At 40.9% G+C, this 21,398-nt stretch overlaps 1 protein-coding gene across 2 annotated transcripts in view; it reads right to left on the bottom strand.

Annotated features, from left to right (window-relative positions):
• The window catches only part of col15a1b (collagen, type XV, alpha 1b), a 66,685-nt gene that overhangs the window by 14,376 nt on the left and 30,911 nt on the right, over window positions 1-21,398 (bottom strand). For both annotated transcript variants that reach the window (XM_030751457.1, XM_030751456.1), the window contains 20 exons: window positions 20,043-20,230; window positions 19,494-19,703; window positions 19,010-19,162; window positions 14,980-15,054; window positions 14,513-14,611; window positions 11,598-11,703; window positions 11,394-11,434; window positions 11,073-11,240; window positions 10,890-10,916; window positions 10,741-10,803; window positions 10,525-10,611; window positions 10,310-10,369; window positions 10,072-10,224; window positions 3,473-3,526; window positions 3,279-3,314; window positions 3,013-3,150; window positions 2,829-2,888; window positions 2,717-2,743; window positions 2,553-2,594; window positions 2,207-2,269 (listed from right to left, as the gene is read on the bottom strand). In XM_030751457.1, coding sequence (XP_030607317.1) covers window positions 2,207-2,269; window positions 2,553-2,594; window positions 2,717-2,743; window positions 2,829-2,888; window positions 3,013-3,150; window positions 3,279-3,314; window positions 3,473-3,526; window positions 10,072-10,224; window positions 10,310-10,369; window positions 10,525-10,611; window positions 10,741-10,803; window positions 10,890-10,916; window positions 11,073-11,240; window positions 11,394-11,434; window positions 11,598-11,703; window positions 14,513-14,611; window positions 14,980-15,054; window positions 19,010-19,162; window positions 19,494-19,703; window positions 20,043-20,230 — 1,850 coding nt within the window. The remainder of the gene's footprint in view (window positions 1-2,206; window positions 2,270-2,552; window positions 2,595-2,716; window positions 2,744-2,828; window positions 2,889-3,012; window positions 3,151-3,278; window positions 3,315-3,472; window positions 3,527-10,071; window positions 10,225-10,309; window positions 10,370-10,524; window positions 10,612-10,740; window positions 10,804-10,889; window positions 10,917-11,072; window positions 11,241-11,393; window positions 11,435-11,597; window positions 11,704-14,512; window positions 14,612-14,979; window positions 15,055-19,009; window positions 19,163-19,493; window positions 19,704-20,042; window positions 20,231-21,398) is intronic.

Genomic DNA, 21,398 nt, shown 5'->3' with positions numbered 1-21,398 from the left:
TTATTTATTTGGGACAATGCACATTAATAAAACAATCAATACTTAGTACAGATTGTAAATGAGCCAGATTATAGCATATTTGCTAATTTGCATCTGTAGTCCCTAGGCAGAAGGACAAACAACAGAAAACGTCATGAATATACAATAGTAGTAAAAGACAACACATTGACAAACATTAAAACAATATACAAATGGAAAAAGAAAAAAGGAGAAAAAAAAAAAAAAAAAAAATTAGTGAAAGTGCGAACATGTCTGGGAACTTTTAATGAACTGCTTAAGGTGCTTTTTAAAAGTACTGTAAGTGGAGCATTCTCTGATGTTAGTCGGTACAGTATTCCAGAAATGACCCCCTCTGACTGACAGAACCGTTTGTCCAAAGGTTGTTTTTCTACGGGGGATCTCAAGGTCTCCTCTGGAAGAGGCTCTGGTGCCAAAACCTCGGTCAGTTCTTGATTTAATGTATGTTGAAAGTGGAACTGGAGCTAGTCCATGAATAACTTTATAGATCAAGCAGCTATTTTTAAATTTAATAAAATTTTCAAAATTGAGCATATTGTATTTTTCCAAAATATTACACTGATGATATGATAAGGGCTTTTGATCAAGGATTTTTATAGCCTTTTTAAATAATATTTCTATTGGTTTTAAGAACGTATCTCCAGTGAGTGACCAAGATGTAATGCAATAATCTATATGTGATAATATCATTGAATGTAGAAAAACCTTAGCTGAAATAATTGTCATTGATGGTCTAATTTGTTTGAAGTTATTTAAATTAAATTTAATTATGCTTGCTGTAAGTTTTATATGTTTTTTAAAAGACAGTGTGGGATCCAGTGTGACCCCAAGGTACCTGAAATCCTGCACAAGATCAAGCTCTTCGCCCCCCAGGAACACACTAGACCGCTCCAGTTTTATAGGTTTTTTTGTAAACATCATTGTAACTGTTTTTTTTCTTATTCAGCAGTAAGGAGGACTGAAGGAGCCAGTGTTGTATATTCTCCAAGGCTAATGTGAGGATTGAAGATGCTTCCTGTGGACTTTTTGCAGGTGTAAAAATAACAGCATCATCAGCATACATTTGGAAGTGGACACTTTGACACACATTTGGCAAATCATTTATATACAAAGAAAACAGGACTGGTCCCAAAATAGAGCCGTGGGGAACCCCTGCTGGACAGTCAAGGTATGACGACATTGTGCCCCTGACAGACACAGACTGTCAGGGCCTGTTGGATAAATAAGATTGAAACCAAGCTAATGCATCTTCGGCAAAGTTAAAATAAGTCAGTTTGGACAGAAGGACCTGATGGTCCACTGTATCAAATGCCTTCTTTAAATCTAGAAAGACTGCACCAACACAGGTGGTTTTATCGAGCAGGGATTTCACTGTTTCTATAAGGACACAATTTGCCGTCTCTGTGGAATGATGCTGACTAATGTGTGTCCAGAGTCACTCCCTCAAACCCTGATTACTTTTGACTTTTTTAACACAAACTGTATGGAACCTGATTCTGAAAAAGTTGGGCTGCTGTGTAAAAATGTAAATAAAAACAGAACGCAATGATTTGTTACTCTCATAAGCACATATTTTATTCAAAGCTGAGGACAGAAGACATCTTCTGAGAAAAATATAATTCATTTTGAACAGCATCCACAAACTTTTTTTTTAGATCTGAGTTTGCACCAATGAGTTTGCAACATTCAAATATTAACCTCTTTGAAAAATGCTGTGCAGGTTATGTTAAGTGAACTTATCAGAGACTTTTCACTGACAACAGCTTCCTGGTGAGGTTATAATCAGTGCTTTTAGAGCAGTGACATTAAACCAGAATGGTAACATTTTTGGAGCTAAAACTCACTACAAAGCTTGCAAAGCTGGGAGGAAGAGTCGAGTCACCTGCTAGTTCTTAGTAAGTAGTGTGAATGGTCCTTTTTATGTTGTCATGTGAAAATATTGATCAATGCTGCTTTGCAGCCACACACTACAACTATTCCTAACCTTCAACATAACTGTAGGCCACAAAGGCCCAGCGTAAGATAAATATGTGTCTGCCTGGTACACTCTGTGAGGAGTCCAGTGAAGCTGTCATTTTTAAAGATGAATAAAATATGTCCACATCCATCCACAGTATGATTTCATTTCCGCAGTTATGTCATTGGTAATTATATCCAAACCATCTCTGATCTAACACCTGCTGCTTACCATAACTCCTGGAAGTCCAGCAGGACCCTGATGACCCTCTGGTCCTCGGTCTCCTGGTTCACCCTGTCATCACACACAGCACAAAAACAGTGGCAATCAAAAGGTTGCAAAGAGGGATGGTGGTTTCACTCTAACTTATATAACACGCATTCCAATGATTAGCAAAGGCTAAATCCACATAGATTGTTTCATCAGTGGCCAACAATGCTTTTCCAGGAGACTCCTCAAAGAGAAAAGAGAAAAAAAAATCTTGAAATGTATCATCAAAACAATAAGTAGAGAGAAAATGATAACTGATGTAGCGTAACAGAAAAATAAAAATAGTGCCATTTCAAAATGAAGTCACCTTGACAGAGAGCCCTGGAGCTCCTGGGGCCCCATCCTCACCCTGCAGGAGACACAAGCAAGCATCTTCAATAAGAACACACAACTCAAAGAGGAACCAGACACTGAGCATTATTAGCTGTTGGACAAATAGTAGCTTCCTGTAAATTTAATGAGCATTCACACCTGTGGTCCTGGTGGGCCAGGTGGACCCTGAAAAGAACAAAACAGCTAAAATTTACTTTATATGAAATGATAAATACCATGTAGATAAATTCATACATGCCCTCACACTGACCTGTGGGCCACTGACCCCAGTTCCAAGGATCATATCAATCTTGCCAGATCCCTCCATATCCTGAAAACAAAGCCACAGTCTATAGTTACTCACTGAGCTGTGATGTTGCTGTTTTCTACTGCATAAGGAAATGTTGAACAGTGATGTGTGGAGGAGACATGATCAATAAACTGAGCTGGGTCACCTCTGCAAAGAATTTGGTTCCTGGAGGCCCTGGTGGGCCAGAAGGTCCTGGTGGACCTGGCAGGCCTCTCTTTCCTTGTGGACCAATTGGCCCTTGAAGCCCTGGAGTTCCTGGAACACCCACGGTCCCACATTCACCCTGCACAGACAAACGGGGAACTTCCATTAGTAACAATTATAAAAAGAAATAGAATTGTTTGCGGGAAACCAAATGACATGCACAGGATGCTATTCATGGCTGACTGTGTTTTGAGAAGCATAAATTACCTTTGGTCCAGGAGGCCCAGGTAGGCCTCGCTCACCCTAAAGGAAGTAAAAAAAAGAATAAAGAAATATTACTTTTTCAGTGAATATACTTTAATGAAATATCAGTACCAATAAAGGCTGTCTATAACAATGCATGCTTTTTATGACAGTCTACGTGACTTTGAAATAGCCCATTTAGCTCTTGATGTTCATACCTTCTCACCTGCAGCCCCAGGTGCACCGGGAGCGCCATCTTTTCCCACTGGACCCTGGACAGAAAAATATAGGAAGACACACGCAGAGTGTAGAGAAATAAGGCTGTGATAAGTCACAGAAGGTATGCTGGTATGGGAGCATACTGTAGCTCTGTGGTGACACTTTGGCTGTTTCAACAGGAAACAACACCAAGTCCAAATGTGTCACCTTAAAGGAATAGATGAATGTTTGGAAACCGTTCCATTAGTCAGCTTCCTTAAATGATAATATCATCCATTGTTCTGAACTGATTGATCTTAACCTGACTAGATCACATTCTGCTTCAGTGTAGACAATGCTAAACTACTGTTTACCTTTATTTAAACTAAAATGAAGTTATATCAGAACCCAAAAGACACAACTGAAACTAGCAACAGACAAATAAATGTAATAATTCTCCAATTTAGATCCTTTTGCCTGAGATTAAGTGAATTCTGACTGTTTTCCATTTAGGAGTAGTGGTGCCATCAACCATCGAGCAAGGATGATTTTATCGTTTGTTTTTCATCACTTAACAGCAGAGCTGAAGTGATGAAAAATTCAATATATTCCTTTAATCATGTAGAAACATCACAGCAATGTTTCTGTACCAATCCACTGACAGACCTTAGACTTTATTAGCAAAGCATTTACTGCCAATGCACACCAAATTATTTACAGCTGATCCAAGACTCTGGCTACTACTAAAGTCTGGCTGACTGCTAAAGCAAGAACATCTGTTTCTGCTTGTTCATCCATCTGGCACGTCAATCCTGTCCAGGATATTTTGATTAACTGATGATGTGTAGAGCTGTTTGTCCTGTGACCTGTCAGGCAGAAAGCTTTATTTAACCTACTGTTTGGTTGATGTGGAAATTGTTCTCTGTTAATCATCTCTGGCTCTTCCACAGCGTGTCTTATGTTCTGTCTCTCTCCCCCTCAGCCCCAACCGGTCTTGGCAGATGGCTGCCCCTCCCTGAGCCTGGTTCTGCTGGAGGTTTCTTCCTGTTAAAAGGGAGTTTTTCCTTCCCACTGTCACCAAGTGCTGCTCATAGGGGGGTCATCTGATTGTTGGGTTTTCTCTGTATTATTGTAGGGTCGTTACCTTACAATATAAAGCGCCTTGAGGCGACTGTTGTTGTGATTTGGCGCTATATAAATAAAAATGAACCGAACTGAAGTACTAAGTAGCAGAAGTAGTAGTATGTATAGTAGTACAAGTGCAATGTTTACTGGGTTCATTCATGAAACCTGTGAAGCCGAAAAATAAAAAGGAAGTGCATTATTTTGTTATTCTGGGCTTACGTGCATACTTCATGAACACTTGAGCTTTACAGTTCTTATCGTACATTAACCAGAAAATAAATGGTGGGGTGGGTGGGCGTTTCAGGCACAGCATTATCTTAACAATAGACATTTCACCATACAACCTTGCCATCTTGTGGTGTTTTGCAGCATGCAGACAATTTTAATATTACACACCATTTATTGCATATGAAATCCAACGATACTTTCTTATAGGCTTTCTGGGCTGCTTGAGTGCCTTAATGCAATCAGGGACAGAACAGTGAAACAATCCTCACAGCTCAATGCAGACAAGACAGACAGTTTTTGAAAATGCTGTTCCTTTGATCAGAAATAATCTTGGGGCTCAGTGCTCAGAAGTTCATGTGAATATCCAGAACCTAGGAATATATTATGAACAGTTCCTGTCCTTTCACTCATGTTAAGCAGCTCTCTATATAATGGTTTTCACTCAAGAAAAGAAGCACTACAGATGCTCATTCTTAACTTTATCTCCACTTACAGTGACTACTGTAATGCATCTTTCAGCACGTGAGGCTGGGGAAGAATGTCTCGGACTCCCGGACCATCAGCAATGGCACTCCTCAGGGCTGTGTCCTCTCTCCTCTGCTCTTCTCCCTGTATACCAACTGCTGCACCTCTGACCACCAGTCTGTCAAGCTTATTAAGTTTGCAGACGACATGACTCTCATCGGACTCATCTCAGACGGGGACGAGTCGGCCTACAGGATGGAGGTCAAACGTCTGGTGTCCTGGTGCAGCCACAATAACCTGGTACTGAACGCCCAGAAGACAGTGGAGATTATAGTGGACTTTAGGAAGCACACAGCCCCTCTACCCTCCATCATCCTGACTGACACCCCCATCACCACAGTGGACTCTTTTCGCTTCCTGGGAACTACCATCACCCAGGACCTCAAGTGGGAGCCCACCATCACCTCTGTCGTCAAAAAGGCCCAGCAGAGGATGTACTTCCTGCGGCAGTTGAAGAAATTCAACTTGCCAGCAAGGACCATGGTGCAGTTCTATACTGCCATCATTGAGTCCATCCTCACCTCCTCCATCACTGTGTGGTACGCTGGAGCCACCACTAGGGACAAACAGAGACTACAGCGCGTTGTGCACTCTGCTGAGAAGGTGATTGGCTGTAACCTCCCATCTCTCCAGGACCTGTACACCTCCAGGACACTGGGGCGTGCAGGTCGGATCACAGCCGACCACTCTCACCCTGGGCACAGACTTTTTGACCCTCTCCCCTCAGGCAGGAGGCTACGGTCCATACGGACCAGAACCTCCCGCCATAAGAACAGTTTCTTCCCCTCTGCTGTTGGACTCATGAACAATTACCCTAAGACTGTTACCACCACCCTCCACAAACGCTGATGACCCTATGTCTATGCACCTGTCTGACTGCACTGATGTACATATTAGTGGAATATAGTTTACATTCTTTTATCTTTTAATTAGTCTCTGCACTGTATATTTTGTAATTTTGTAATATTGTGCTATAGTTATAGCTCTAATATCTCTGTATATTTGCAATTTGTATACTTGTATATTGTCTTATAGTTTTTATACTTATTTGTTTTTTTCTGTAAGCACAAAGTACCGCAGCAATTTCCTAATGCTGTGAACCTGTTCACCCATATGGCAATAAAAACCTTCTGATTCTGATTCTGATTCTCCTCATTCAGGAAGTCAGCAATTAACTCCCAGCAAACAAATTAGGAATTCTGCCACTAGACCACTCATTAGACTAAGCAGACAGTCTCATCTTACTTAACTACTTACTCTATATCCCTTCACTGGCCCCTGTCACATTTAGATTCCCATTTAAAATTCTCCTCCTTATCTACAGAGCATCGTATAGTCATGCTAACCCCACGATCTCTATAGTTAACACACAGAGATTAAGCATTTGAAGCCTTCTGTACTATGGAACAATCTGCCTGCACACATTGACTATAGTGTTAGTTAGTTCCTCCTTTCATGCGATACCATCTGTGCCATATGTGCTGTCACTGATGCCTGCTGTTTTTCAGTGCTGGGGGTCTTGCTGTTGCACTCCCCTGTCCTCACTGATTTTGTGTATTCTTTTGAAAGACAGATGAAGACACATCTGTTTAGATGAGCATTCAAGATCTGCTTTTATGTATTGTGCATTTCTGGTTTTTGTTTTACTGCTTTTACCTTGTTTATTGTCTAGTATGTATTATTTATCTTTGTCTTACACTGCTTGCCTATAGGATAAATCTCTATACACCTGGCAAAGTTATGAAGTATATGTGAAAAAATGACTTTTAACATTTTGAGTAAAATCAGAGTGGGTCAGAATGCTGTGGTACACTGACTAAGATCAGCCAACAGAGGGTAAAATACAAAAAGGCAGAACAGCTCCTTTACCACGTGTGATGAGAGAAGCATATTGGTTATAAGCAGTAAGTGTGTGGCCATTTGCTTTCAGTTCAGCTGCTTGTCATCATGTAGAGTAAAACTTCATGCTGTTTTTTTTTTCTTTGTTAATGACAGTTTTGGGACTGAAAGTAAAAGAACCACTTAGGGTTTTATGCCACAGAGATTATCACTTTCAGTTTTGGCACCAGCCAGCAGCAGCAGTTAAGACAACATGGTTAAAGATAATGTGCAGTCATTTGTGCCTGAGCATTGAGGCAGTTAGCTAAGATTTGTCTTTATCACTGTGTTACGGTTTTATCATGGCGAAAGCAACGGTTTGCTGCCTCAGTGCTCTGGCTTTTGACTGAAATTCTGCCTTTCTTTGTTTGCTGGTTTTCCAGAGCAGTATACCTCGCCTGAACCCCAAGCAGACTCGAAATCAGAACCAGAACCAAAACTAGAGCTGAAGTCTGAGCTGAGCACAGCGGAGAACTCTGAGCTCAAACCTGAACCGTCAGGTCCAGAACCACTAAACCAATCCTCAAACATCTGAAACAGACGTGATAGATGCCACGGATGAAGAAGAAGCAGGAAGAATAAAGGGTTGAATAATAATTGGTGATGGAAATAAAGGACAATGAAATGGAGGGAGACAGTTGAAGAGGGTGGAAGTGGTTGGAGTACAGGGAGAGAAGCAAAGAGAAGATAAAGAACACAGGGGTCATTGGCTTATTTATACACTATTTATACACAGAAATGCAAATCACTAAAATGTGATTTAAGAAAAACAAATAAAGGTGGATTCAAATTGTTTGAGAAATAAACCATTAAAAAAAATTAGAGCAGAAACTGGGGGTGGAAAAGAAGAAAAAGTCAATGTTTAGTGCTCATTAAATGACAAAAATACAGAAATAATTCAAATAAAATGTGATGGTGGAAGATATCATGAGACAATACATGAAGAAAACATTCCACTGTAATCCATTATTATTGATTTGTTATACTAACAGGGATGTCTGTACAGTGTTTGCACAGCATCTACAGTGATGTAAAAAAGTATTTGCCCCCTTCCTAATTTCTTAGTTATTTACATATTTGTCATGTTTCAGATCATCAAACAAATTCTGATATTAGACAAAGATAACCCGAGTAAATGCTAAATGCAGTTTTTAAATGATGACGTAAATATATATACATGACAAATGATGATTTCATCTGCTAAAGATAAAACAATCCAAACCTACCCTGCCCTATGTGAAAAAAGTAAATCTAATAACTGGTTGTGCCACCCTTGGCAGCCAGAGCTGGAATCAAGGGTTTGCAATAATTGCCAATGAGTCTTTCACATCACTGTGGAGGAATTTTTGCCCACTCTTCTTTGCAGAGTTGTTTTAATTCAGCCACATTGGAGGGTTTACGAGCATGAACAGCCCGTTTAAGCTCATTCCAAAACAACTCAACTGGATTTGATTCCATACATTGTCTAGGCCACTCCAAAATCTCCATCCATCCATCCTGTTCAGGGTCGCGGGGGGGCTGGAGCCCATCCCAGCTGACATAGGGCAAGAGGCAGGGTACACCCTGTACAGGTCGCCAGCCTGTCGCAGGGCCAACACAGAAAGACAGACAACCATCCACACTCACATTCATACCTATGGGCAATTTAGAGTAGCCAGTTAACCTAACCCCAGTAAGTGCATGTCTTTGGACTGTGGCAGGAAACCCACACAGACACAGTGAGAACATGCAAACTCCACACAGAGAGAGAGAGGCCCGGGCCAAGGTGGAACTGAACCCAGGCCATCTAGATGGTATTCTAACTGTGAGGCAGCAGTGCTAGCCACCGTGCTGCCCCCAAAACCTTCATTAATTAATTTTTTCTGATAGACTTCTGATAGATAATTATCCTGCTGCATAACCCAAGTGAGCTTGAGCTTCAGGCCACAAACTGATGAGCAGACATTCTCCTTCAGGATTTTCTGGTAGAGAGCAGAATTCATGGTTCCATCAATTACTGCAAGTTGTCCTGAAGCAGCAAAGCAGCCCCAGACCATCACACTACCACCATCACTGTTGGAATGATGTGCTTTTTATGAAATGTTGTGTTAGTTTTATGCCAGATGTAATGGGACACTGACCTTCCAAAAAGTTAAACTTTTGTCTCGTCAGTCTACAGAATAATTTTCCAAAAGTCTCGGGGATCATCAAGATGTTTTTTTGGCAAATGTGAGATGAGCCTTTGTGTTCATTTTGGTCAGCAGTGGTTTTCTCCTTGGAACTCTGCCATGGATGCCATTTTTGTCCAGTCTCTTTCTTATTGTTGAATCATGAACTCTGACCTTAACTGAGCCAAATGAGCCCTGCAGTTCTTTAGATGTTGTTCTGGGTTCTTGTGTGACCTCCTGGATTAGTCGCTGATGCACTCCTGGAGAAATTTTAGTAGGTCAGCCACTCAGTCACTGTGGTTCACTGAAGTCCCAAAGCCTTAGAAATGGCTTTGTAACTCTTTACTGACTGATAGATGTCAGTGATTTTTGTTCCTCAGCTGTTTCTTTAGATTGTTGCATGATGTGCAATTACTTTTTCGCATAAGGCCAGGTAGGTTTGGATACCTTTTTTTCCCCTTAATAAATAAAATCATTTGAAAAGCTGCATTTTGTATTTACTTGGGTTATCTTTGGCTATCTGAAACACAGAAATGTGACAAATATTCAGAAAAAAAATCAGGAAAGGGGGCAAATACTTTTTCACAGCACTGGTCATGGTGTCGGTACAGCTGCATAACTAAACATTTGCCATTCAAATAAGATCCCAGCTATGTATATTTACATACATATATAACAAATGATCTATTTTTCACTCAAATTCAGAGGTAACTTACTGGTATTCCTTGTTCACCTTTGGTGCCATCTCTGCCAGGTGCACCATGTGGTCCAGCATGCCCAGGAGAGAGTCCTTCAGGGGTGGCAGATGAAGACAGGTGGGGTGCAGGGGGACCAGGAGGTCCTGGAGGCCCTGGTGGGCCAGGAGGACCCTGATAGAAGGAGATATTTTATGTTTTTCCATTGCCATAATTGAATGTCAGAATCTCACATCTGTCTAAGTAGTCCTTCTCGTACCCTGAGTTCAGTATCACTTTCCAGGTCTTCAAATCCAGAACCCAGGGCATCTGGTCCATACTAAAACAGATGCATGGAGCTGTTTTTCTTTGTATTCATGTCTAATTTATGTTTACTACATGTCATTTCTTTGCTAAAATGCAAGACAATACATATCATCAGTGAAAACAAAAACACAGCAGGCACAAATGGCAAAATCATCGACTGTTACTCACAGGCACGCTGCGTGATCTGGGGAGTCCAGGAGGTCCAGGGAGGCCAGGGGGGCCTGGAGGGCCTGGTAAACCAACTCCTGGGTCTCCCTGTAAGGAGGCAGGTAAGAGTAAAGAACAGAAAAAGGCAGATCTTTTCATTTGGTAGCATAATATAAAAATATATTTGGAATAAAGAAGCATAGCTAATTAAATACAACATGGTTGCATTAGCTGGACCTTCTCTCCTTTAGCTCCAACTTCTCCGTTCAAGCCTGGAAATCCTTGAGACCCTTGTTGGCCCTGGAGGTGAAAATGCAATTAGTAAGTGTAGCAACTGAAAAAAAAAGAAAAAGCCAAATAAATAAACACAGTGCTGTTTAACTCACTGGATCTCCTTTATTGCCTTTGCTTCCCTGTGATGAAGAAAACGGAAGCACGAAGAAGCATGAAAATAAATGGACCAAAAAGACTTTTACTTCCTGATTTTAACCCTCATATGAAAATAACTCACGTTCATAGGGGAGTGGTGATGCAAAAAAACAAAACAAACTCTCTTTTGACACACAAACCTTGTGTCCATCTCTTCCTGGTATACCAGGAGATCCAGGAGTTCCTGGTGGTCCCTGTGGCCCAAATGATTCAAGCTTAGTCTCTCTGAATACAGTGGGAGGACCTGGTGGACCAGGTGGGCCAGGTGGGCCAGGATCACCGCGATCTCCTTTTAACCTGACATGATCCTGTAAAATTGAAATCAAGAAGTCTTGAACTCATTTGTGTCTGCAGGGAAAGCAAACTGCACTAAAACAGAATATTGTGTGCAACATTTGAGCAACAATTGTTATATTCTGCCCAACACTGTCTTCAAAATAAGAGGCCATGTCTTAACTTACAGCTCCTGGTCGCTCTCCTGGCTCCTCTGTCTGGTGTAGCCCTGTGCACAGCACGACATCTTTTACCAATCAGTTTTGCTTTAGATAATGTGTAGTTACATTATCATAGAATGATGACATTTACAAAAGTAAATATAATAAAGGTTCAGTTAATAATTAAAATCCTGAAGGTTTCATAGGACAAGCAGAAACAGAACTACAGACCTATTATCAGTTCCGTACTGGCTTCTGTTGGGCCCGTGTGAAGAGAAAAATCCTCAAACTCCTCTGGAGCCTTAGTGGGCGGAGCACTAACAGGAACACTGCCCACCTTGCAAGAGATGAAAACAATTGTTATGTTAGTATATTCCTTTCTCATGTAATTCCTATGTTCATACTGTTTTTATCCCACTGCTGGCTTTGTAAGTGTGAGTACTGAGAGCTGCGGCTCAGGCAAGAGAGCTGGTTGTCTAACAATTGGAAGGTCAGTGGATTGACCCCCGGCTCCTCCTGTCCACATGTTAAAGTATCCTTAGGCAAGATACTATACCCCAATCCATCCGCATGTATGAATGTCAGATGAAAGTGCTTTGGCATAGACAGAAGCACTGTATGTATGTATGTGTGATTGGGTCAATGAGACGTAGTGGAACACACTTTAGCACCAGTATATTTGACCATTTGTACATTTATTCTTGTTTTTTCTTTCATTTTGCTTTCTGCTTTATTTTGAACGTTAGTTCCTCAAAAAAAAAAATTTTTTTTCTTGTTTTTATCTTCCTGCCTTTGTCCATTTTCCACCCACAATATTGCTTTGATATAGTTCACCTCTACTTTATTGTTCCTCTCTGGTGTGTGTATTTATGCTGCATTTTCTCTCTCAGTCCTTGACAGATTGACTTCTTCATTGAGTTTAGTGCTGCCTCTACACATTTGGGTTAGTCATTATCTTTTGGATTTAGTTTAGTTTGTTGATTTTTGTGCTGCCTCAGTGCAGAAATTTGTGTTTAGCCATAAGTTTTAATAAAAAACAAAACAAAACAAAAAGCATTTACTTCAGCCCTGCAGTGTCAGATGTTTGGTCCACTCAAAGGCTTTTCTTGAGCTCTGACATCGGCAAACCTAAAATGGTACTTCCTGTGAGAAGTGTGGTGTGGTTATAAGTGAATCACAATCCAAAATCTGGGTATCATAAATTCTGCAGCGTTAAAGTTATTCAAACTTTCTGAGTTTTGAATGAATGCTATAAAGCAAGTTTCATGTAATAAAAATATGTTATGTATAAGATGAAAAAGAAAAATATGACTATATAACATGACCATTGCATATTAGAACTGCTCGGACTGTTTCTACATTTAAGTCATTGCTCACGACCCACTTCTTCTCTCTGGCTTTTAATTCGAGCTGATCTTGACATTTTGTATTTATTAAATTATTATATTTTGTTTGGATCTTTGTTTGTTTGTTGTTTTTCTTTTATATATTTGGTTGCCTGTGAAGCACTTTGGTCCACTCAGGTTGTTTAAATGTGCTATATAAATAAATCTGACATTGACATTCTCTGGTTTTGAAAAATTAAATCGAACTGGATGCATTTCCTGGAAATCAAGAATATGTGATGATCAGCCTCTGAGAAGTCAACATTAACTGTGGATTCTGTTTAAAATGAAAACTTCATTGAACTGGGGTGGCTGTGGCTCAGGGGGCTAGAGCAGGTTGGAAGGTTGGTGGTTTGATTCCTGGCTGTTCCAGTCTGCATCCCAAAGTATCCTTGGGTAAAATATTGAAATCTGAGTCGCTCCCAATGTGTTCATCAGTGTGAATGTTAGACATTGTGTGAATGAATGAATGCAAATGTGTTGTGTAACGCACTTTGAGTGCTCAAGTAGAGTAGAGAACCAGTCCATTTACCAATTAAAAACTGTTTCTCGTGTGCACAGCTAAAAACATTTAGGGGTGCCCAGAAAGTTAAGTTAAAACATCCACTTTTATTCAATAAATGAGTTGCCAAGTCAGAAGAAATATAAGCTAGACACCGAAAATTTCTGAAATAATCATCTTTCGTAATATTTGTTGTTGCCCGTAAATTTGTTGAGATGCTGTGGAGAAATTTCACCATGTTTCCAGAAGCATCCTCCACAAGTTGTACTGGGCTTTTCTTATGTACTGTTTTTCCTAGACACTTTGGCTTAATTTTAAGCTATGTTGCAAAATGGAGCGATAGCCTTCCTCCCTCAAGACCTGTTTCATCTTGTGCTTTCCCATGAAATCACTCTGAACCTTCACATTTCTCCACCATACTTGAAAGCACCTTTTTATTCGTTCTATATCTCACAAGTGTTTTTATCTTTAACTCAAATGCGCCATACTTTTTTTCCGTGAGTGTTTGCATTTCTGGTGTCTGTGCTCTTTGGCATCCAAATATTTTACTTTAAGATTTGACTTTTCACTTGCAACTATGTCTGGAAGTCTTGCATTATGATGAAACGGCTATTTTACGGGTCCCCATAAAAGGAAGCTGTCAGTTTATGTGAGTGGTCTGTTTCTCAAACCAGAGGCTATGGTGTATTTGTCTTCTTGCCTCCTACCTTTCTTTGCATTTCAGTTAGAAGTGGTTTGTGCTGTTGTGTGTGGGAGTTGTACAGTTTTCATTCTAACATACTTGGAAAAGGGTGTTTGCCCATGACTGTTCATTTACTGTATTTCTGATGCCATTTCAAGTAGAAATAAATATATTCTTCAAAAACAAAGGGATTATTAAGTGAAAACATGTCACAAGACCAACACTGTGCTCTTTTTCTACTCTGTTGCTGATGGAGGTCTCCAGACCAGACTAGAAGGGTCCATCATGACCCTGATGTGTGGTAACAGGTTATTAAGGACAGTTTTCTTTGAAGCATCAAAGTCAGTTTTAATTCTGAGATGTTTGGGGTCAGACTGACTTCTAGGTTGTGGGAGGATGAAAGACAGTCCCAAAACAGGAAGGAAACACAAAACTGACACATGCATGCAGACATGTTGTTTTAGAGCCCCTGTGATAAGAAAGGGGGAGTGTATCATACCACGCTCCACACACACACTCACACACACACACACACAGCCATCACTAAAGGAATCCATCCTGCCATCCACCAACCGACCTGAACTGTTGCAGGTTTTCTCTCCTCTGAGGTCTTCCTCATGTCTTTCTCTGTCTCTCTGTCATCCAGAGCATCGTCTCCACTGGCGTACCCTGAGGCCTTCATCAAACATCACATCATGAATTCATTGGTGAAAAAAAAGGCTTGTAGCAGAAATATATCAACCAGCAATGCTGTTTCTAACTTTAATAGATTCTTTTTATCAGTTGCATCTCTCTTGAAAGTTCAACTGCATCCTGAGGTGTTATGTTTGTTGTTATATATGTTTGTTATACAATGTGAGAAGTACTGCCTACATAAACATCAGGAACTTGGACCAATGAAGTCCTTTAACCACAAGGGGGAGCTGTTGATTGACATGTAAGTTTTTTTTAAAACTTGCTCGACAGACATTGTGTCTTTTTTTACTTCAAAAGCTTGCGTTTCTATGACATGTGCTGTAAAAATAGATCATGTTTGTGTCTCACATAAGGATCGTCGTCTTCGCACTGCTCCTCGGCCACTCTGGGATCGTCTTTAATGACTAGCTGCTGAATAGAGCCCTGGAGAAGGAGAAACATTAGGGTTAGGGTCAGGATTAGGGTTGTCACCAGTGATGGTTGTCCTTTGGAGGATTAATGAAACTTAGTTAAGATGTGCAGCAAGGGAAAAATAATAAATGGATCACTGTCTTTAAAATTGCATCATGGGCACTTCCAAGTAGTTACTGGTCTGGAGGTTTCTTTGTCTGATTTATTGGCAACATATTAATTGTCATTTGACTACATTGTACATAGAGGTAGGCCCATAAGCATTTTAACAATGACATTTTATTTATTTGTTGTAATTTTACCTCTGTACACCACCACAATGCATTTAAGATCAAACAATCAAGATTTGACTGAGTGCAGACTTTCAGCTTTAATTCAAAGACTTTTAAAGAAAGTACGACATTCACTGTTTAGGAAACCATTTTTATACTGAACGTCTGTTCTCCCATCATAGCCCTGACTGCTTGGTTTAATTTCCAGTGTTTTGGCATACACAGGTAAAATTACAGAAATTGTGTAAATGTCCAAATATTTATGAACCTAACTGTACAACAGAGACTAATCAGAAACCGGCAAATGCTGCTCATCAATTGATGCAGATTAATGATAATTTGATACTGACCCTCACATACATACATTATGCTGATACATTATACACTGCACATAATTTCTTTTGATTCTTTTAAGTGTAGTTTGCTAATAATTCTTCTTATTACTATATAATTCATCTATTACTATGTAAAAAACATGCTTTACTTTAAGGTTTTCACTGCACTGACACTTTTAATTATAAGAAAGAACGGTATAGTTCTTCCTTCATGGAAACCTGGATAAGCCCCACCCACCTGCCAATAAATCATTTTGTTTGGGAGGGATAGCCAATGAGAGGAAAGCTGCTGAAAGGGAATGGCACTTGTTTCAGACATCCAAAGATCAAGACCTGAACACACACACCCACACCCACACACCCACACACACACACACCAGTGTTAATTTTGACAGCAAATTTTGATTTAGTTTTAGTCATAGTCTTTTGACAAAAATGTAATTTAGTTTTAGTCATAATTTAGTCATCTGAATAGTTTTAGTTTTAGTCGACTAATTATCGTAAGAATATAGTCGACTAAATCTACAGCCGATTTAGTCGACTAAAATATAAAGGGTATAAAATATAAATGCTTTTTCTTCAGTTCCCTTGAATTAGTCATTATACACACTTACACAAAATTAAACATTTATTAAAAGTTATGGAATATTATTAATGAATACAATACACACACAAACATATTGAACACACAACATCTTTATTTACCTGTTTATTGAGCATAACAATAAAATATTGACGAGTGGGCCTGCTCTGCCTGAAAAATTCACAGGCTAGTTTGGTCTTTCCGGGTTTAGCTCAAATTTGTGCAACTGTGCTTTTGACTGGATGTTTTCCTAACTTGTCCCGCCCTATCACAAAATTAAGTAAGTTCTGATTGGATGTCGTCCCCGCCAAACATTTTTGTCTCATTTTCATTCGTTGACTAAAATGTCAATTAATTTCATCATCGTTTTTACTCTTTTAGGTAGTTTTTATTTAGTTATCGTCTCATTTTCATCATGAAAAAAAGAGTAGTTGACGAAAACTATGACGAAAATAGTCCGTCAACACAATTAACACTGCCACTCACACACACACACACACACACTGACCCAGATGGGTATGAGCGGACATACTGCTGCTGAGCACACATAGTTTGTCGTCATGCTTCAGATAACCCGTTCAGAAAGTCAAGCTACACTGAACAAAGAGGTGACCGGGCTGTCCCACCATAGCAACAGTAATTTACTGCCAGCTCATATTTTTCTTTTGTGGAGATTGTTGAGATGGGAAAGAACGGACTCCGGGCCTTAAACCTGCTTTTGCAATACATTTTCATTCCTTTTGACCAAACAACATCATGTATTTATTCTGAAGAGTCTGGGTGGACACTGTACACACACTTGTTTTAATGCCAAGCATACAAACATCAAGTTTACATTTGTGTCCTATCATGGCATGGCACTCCAAGGCCTGCCTTTGATTGCACCACAACTAAGCCATGTTGATATCTTGAACTTCCTCATCTGCAGTTGATTTACCCCCCCCCCCCCCCCCCCCCCCCCCCCCCCATATCATCTGTTCTCACTTCCTCTCTGTGTCGGATCCTCACAAACATGAACAGTACAACAGCTCAGCTCAGGAGAACCAGAAGTGATCATGACATCTTTAGCTCTGGTTGTAGGCAGAGCAGATCACCCTACTAATTAGAAGGTTGATGGTTCGATCCCTGGCTGCTCCAGTCTGCCAAAGTATCCTTGAGCAAGATACTGAACCCCAAGCTGTTCTCTGATAGGCTCATCAGATTGTGAATAGAAAGCAGAAAAGAGTGCATGGGTGAATGAGGCATGTTGTATAAGAGTGCTCAAATAGAGAAAAAAGTCCATTTGCCAGTTACAGGCTCAGTCACTGATTTTAGGTCATACTGAATAAAAAATTGTGGCTTCAAAATGGGACGTCAGAAACCAACGGCCACATCATGGCAGCTACGCCCATCTTTTATACGGTCTATGAATGCAAGTAAAGTGCCCAGGGTCATTTAAGAGGGTATGATTTCAAATCAGGGCTGAGTTCCTGCCCCAGGTGGAGGAGTTCAAGTATCTTGGGGTCTTGTTCACGAGTGACGGGAGAAGGGAGCGGGAGATCGACAGATGGCTTGGAGCTGTGTCTGCAGTGATGTGGACGCTGCACTGGTCTGTTACGGTGAAGAGGAAGCTGAGTGTAAAAGCGAAGCTGTCGATTTACCGGTTGATCTACGTTCCTACCCTCACCTATGGTCACGAGCTTTGGGTAGCGACCGAAAGAATAAGATCGTGAATACAAGCGGCAGAAATTAGCTTCCTCCGAAGGGTGGCTGGCCTCTCCCTTAGAGATAGGGTGAGGAGCGTGGCCATTCAAAAGGGTTCAGAGTAGAGTCGCTGCTCCTCCACATCAAGAGGAGCCAGTTGAGGTGGCTCGGGCTTCTGATTAGGATGCCTCCTGGGCGCCTCTTGGGTGAGGTGTTCTGGGCATGTCCCTCCAAGTGGAGGCCCCGGGGTAGGCCCAGGACACGCTGGAGAGATTATATCTCTCGGCTGGCCTGGAAACGCCTTGGGGTCCATCCGGATGAGCTGGTGGAAGTGGCTGGGGAGAGGGAAGCCTGGGCTTCTCTGCTTAGGCTGCTGCCCCGCGACCCGGCCCCGGATAAGTGGAAGAGAATGGATGGATGGATGGATGGATGGATGGATGGATGGATGATTTGAAATGGAATACTCCAAAATTTGAAATTATTTTTTGGAAATCATAGCTGGACTGAAGAGGGAGCATCTGGCTTGTTATCAGGGCAGTTCAAAAGCCAGCATCTGATGGTACTGTATGTGGGTGCATTAGTGCAAACCGCATGGGTAACGTGTGCGTCTGTGAAGGTACCATTAATGCTCAACAATACCCACAGGTTTGGAACACTATATGTTATCTTTGTATCCATGCATGTGTGTGTAGGGTTAAAGTGATTTGCAAATCTTTGAATAAATTTTTGGTGTACCTTTGAGTTTCCCAACTTTTCTGGAAGCAGGGTTGTAAGGTGAGCATACTCAGAGTTTTTTCTGGGTAGCCAAATGGTTAATGAGCCGTGTCTTTAGTTTGATAGTTTGGAAATTTCTAGAGGAGACAGACTGAAGGCTGATAACATTTAAACTGTTTTGCATGGTAATAAAAAGCCAGAACACACATTCATAGGCACACATGAACAAACTGCCACTGAAATAAGCAGCCTCTCAACCTTTCTCCCATTTTTGGTTGGGGCTGGAGCCTATCTCAGCTGCCATAGGGCAAGAGGTAGGTACACCCTGGACAGGTCACCAGTCTGCTAAGAGTAATATTAAACATTTTTCCCCCACTTACCACAAATTTGTCAAGCCCTGTGCCTCCTGCATTAGCTACAAAAACGCCAGAGTTTTGTGAGAAGGTGAGTTTCTCTGGCCTCCGATGGAAGTTCCTCCTCTCGGCCTCTCCACAGTCCATGTAGAGACGGACCTCATTATGCTCCACCACCACCTGACGGGCAGAGCAAACAGACATGATCAAAATCTGTCCAGAACCACTCGGATGTCTTTGGGTTGTTTAAAGGACAAAGAGTAAACGACGCCGCTTGTAAAGAAAGACTCTTACCATATGAATGCAATGCAGTTAAAGAAAAAAACCTTCAACTCACCAAAATTTTTCTACATCTTATACACAGTGTCAAAAAAATTTATTCACTCTGTTGATTAACTATTTTTGACGAGTGTACAAACAAGTTCAGCAGATTTAAAAAAAAATAGCTTACCATTACCTACTTGTATTATATCCTTCTTATCTTTTGCTATTTAACTTGGATGAAGCTCACCGTGAATCGTGTCCACTGGTCAGTCATGTCTGGGACACGAAAAGTAGCCGCTTTATGGCTGTGGGAGGCCTGCTCCTGGTCAGTGTAGTAGAGTAAGATGTTCTGGAAGCCCCCGCGAACTGGAGTGAGGGCCAATCCCAGCTCCACCACCTTCTGTTGGGCATCAGTGATGGCAAAGAGCATGCCGCCTCTCTGGCTGCTTGGACGCACCTGGAATAATGGAATAATATGAGATGACACTGAAACATCCATCTCCCATGAACATCAGTCATAACTGAGTATAAAAATACATTAAAGATATATATTTCCATGTGTATTTACAATTTTAACACAGGGATAAATGTATGAGTCTTGCCTTAACATTAACATTTCACTGGGTGGTGACACAGTGAGGCATTCACAGACCATTAGCTGCTTCATGTTAAAATAAAACTCATATCTTCAGCTATGGTGACTAAGAATGCTAACTTTAATGTCACAATTAAGGAGGAATTAGTAAAAGGAGGTCAAAGGTTATAGGGATTATAGAGTTCAACTCTGTAGCATTACCGTGACGATGATAGCAAAGTCCCGATAGAACGACCCCGGCACAAAGGTTCTGGTGAGTCGGCCGATATTGGCTTTAGGTCCGAATTTGTAGGCTGGGTGACCCTCAAAGCCAGGAGCGAAGGAGACAGAGGGAGGGAGGGGGAAGCCAATTAACTCCGTTAGGTTCAGATAACTTCCTGAGCCTTGCTCTGACAGAGACAGACAGGAACAGTAAATTAATAAAAGGTGAACATGGACAGATGGAGACATAGATGATTCAAGTTTCATTGCAAAAGTGTAAAATCTTAAATATGTAGTATAGTTAAAAGCAAGTATTTTGAACTTTTTAACTTGGCACATTGCAGCATTGTTTTTATTAAATACCCCACAAGATTCAGTTTTATGTGCTGCTAAAACAGATTTCAGTCGCACTTATCTTGTTTTAATGACAGACGCCCTTTAAATGTCTCAACCCCCACCATCCTCCCATTTGTCTGCCCCCCCCCCGTGTTGCTGGTTCATTCGCCACTTAAAATGAGGAGGAGAAGTATTTGCGATCGTAACATGGCGTTAATTTGACTTGATTTGATCCCGACTCTGCCCACCATGGCTCACTGCTCTGCTTTGAATGGACATAATCCTCAGAAACAAAAATGCGCACTCAGTAACTGGCAATTAGAGTATTTAGTGCGTACGTGAGGAGATGGTTTCACATTCCCTTGATTCCTCTCACTGTGAAGCCTGTCTCCTGTAGCAACACTCTCACCTCAGCATTCCAGCCATGCTCATCCCCGTTACCTATGTCTTTGTCGCTTACACGCACACACACACACACACACAAAGATATGCATACACAAGATCAAATAGACATTTCACCCACGTGAACACACACGCAAACATCAGACCAGACAGGTTAACATTTAGGGGTCTGTAATTCATCCGCCCGACCAACTGGAAACATGCCTGATTAGAGGGTTTAGTGTGTGTGTGTCACTGTGTGTATGCATCACTCAGTACACCACTCACCCCTGCATATTTACACTTTTATTGTTGCAAACAAATACGCATACCCAAGCCCGCACAGCTCCAGTCCGGTGCAGTCCCGTGTACGATCATTAGTGCTCTGCACCGAGAGAACTAAAGTTATAACTAGATGAGTATTGAGATCATTGTCCTCTGCCTGGCTGTACCCAAAAATCTGAGTGTATGTTAAAAAAAAAAATACAGTACCTATAATGGCTCCTTAGAGCCAGCTTTATATCTTAAAATGCATATTTACAGATTAGTTCAATAAACTGATTTGGCCTCCACTTCACTGCAACTATACAGTGAGTGACATTTTTAAAATAACTCATCCATCTGGATACTGGTGAGTTA

This window comes from Archocentrus centrarchus, chromosome 17, assembly GCF_007364275.1.
Source record: "Archocentrus centrarchus isolate MPI-CPG fArcCen1 chromosome 17, fArcCen1, whole genome shotgun sequence".
Classification (NCBI taxonomy): Eukaryota; Metazoa; Chordata; class Actinopteri; order Cichliformes; family Cichlidae; genus Archocentrus; species Archocentrus centrarchus.
This window is presented reverse-complemented; position numbering and strand designations above follow the sequence as displayed.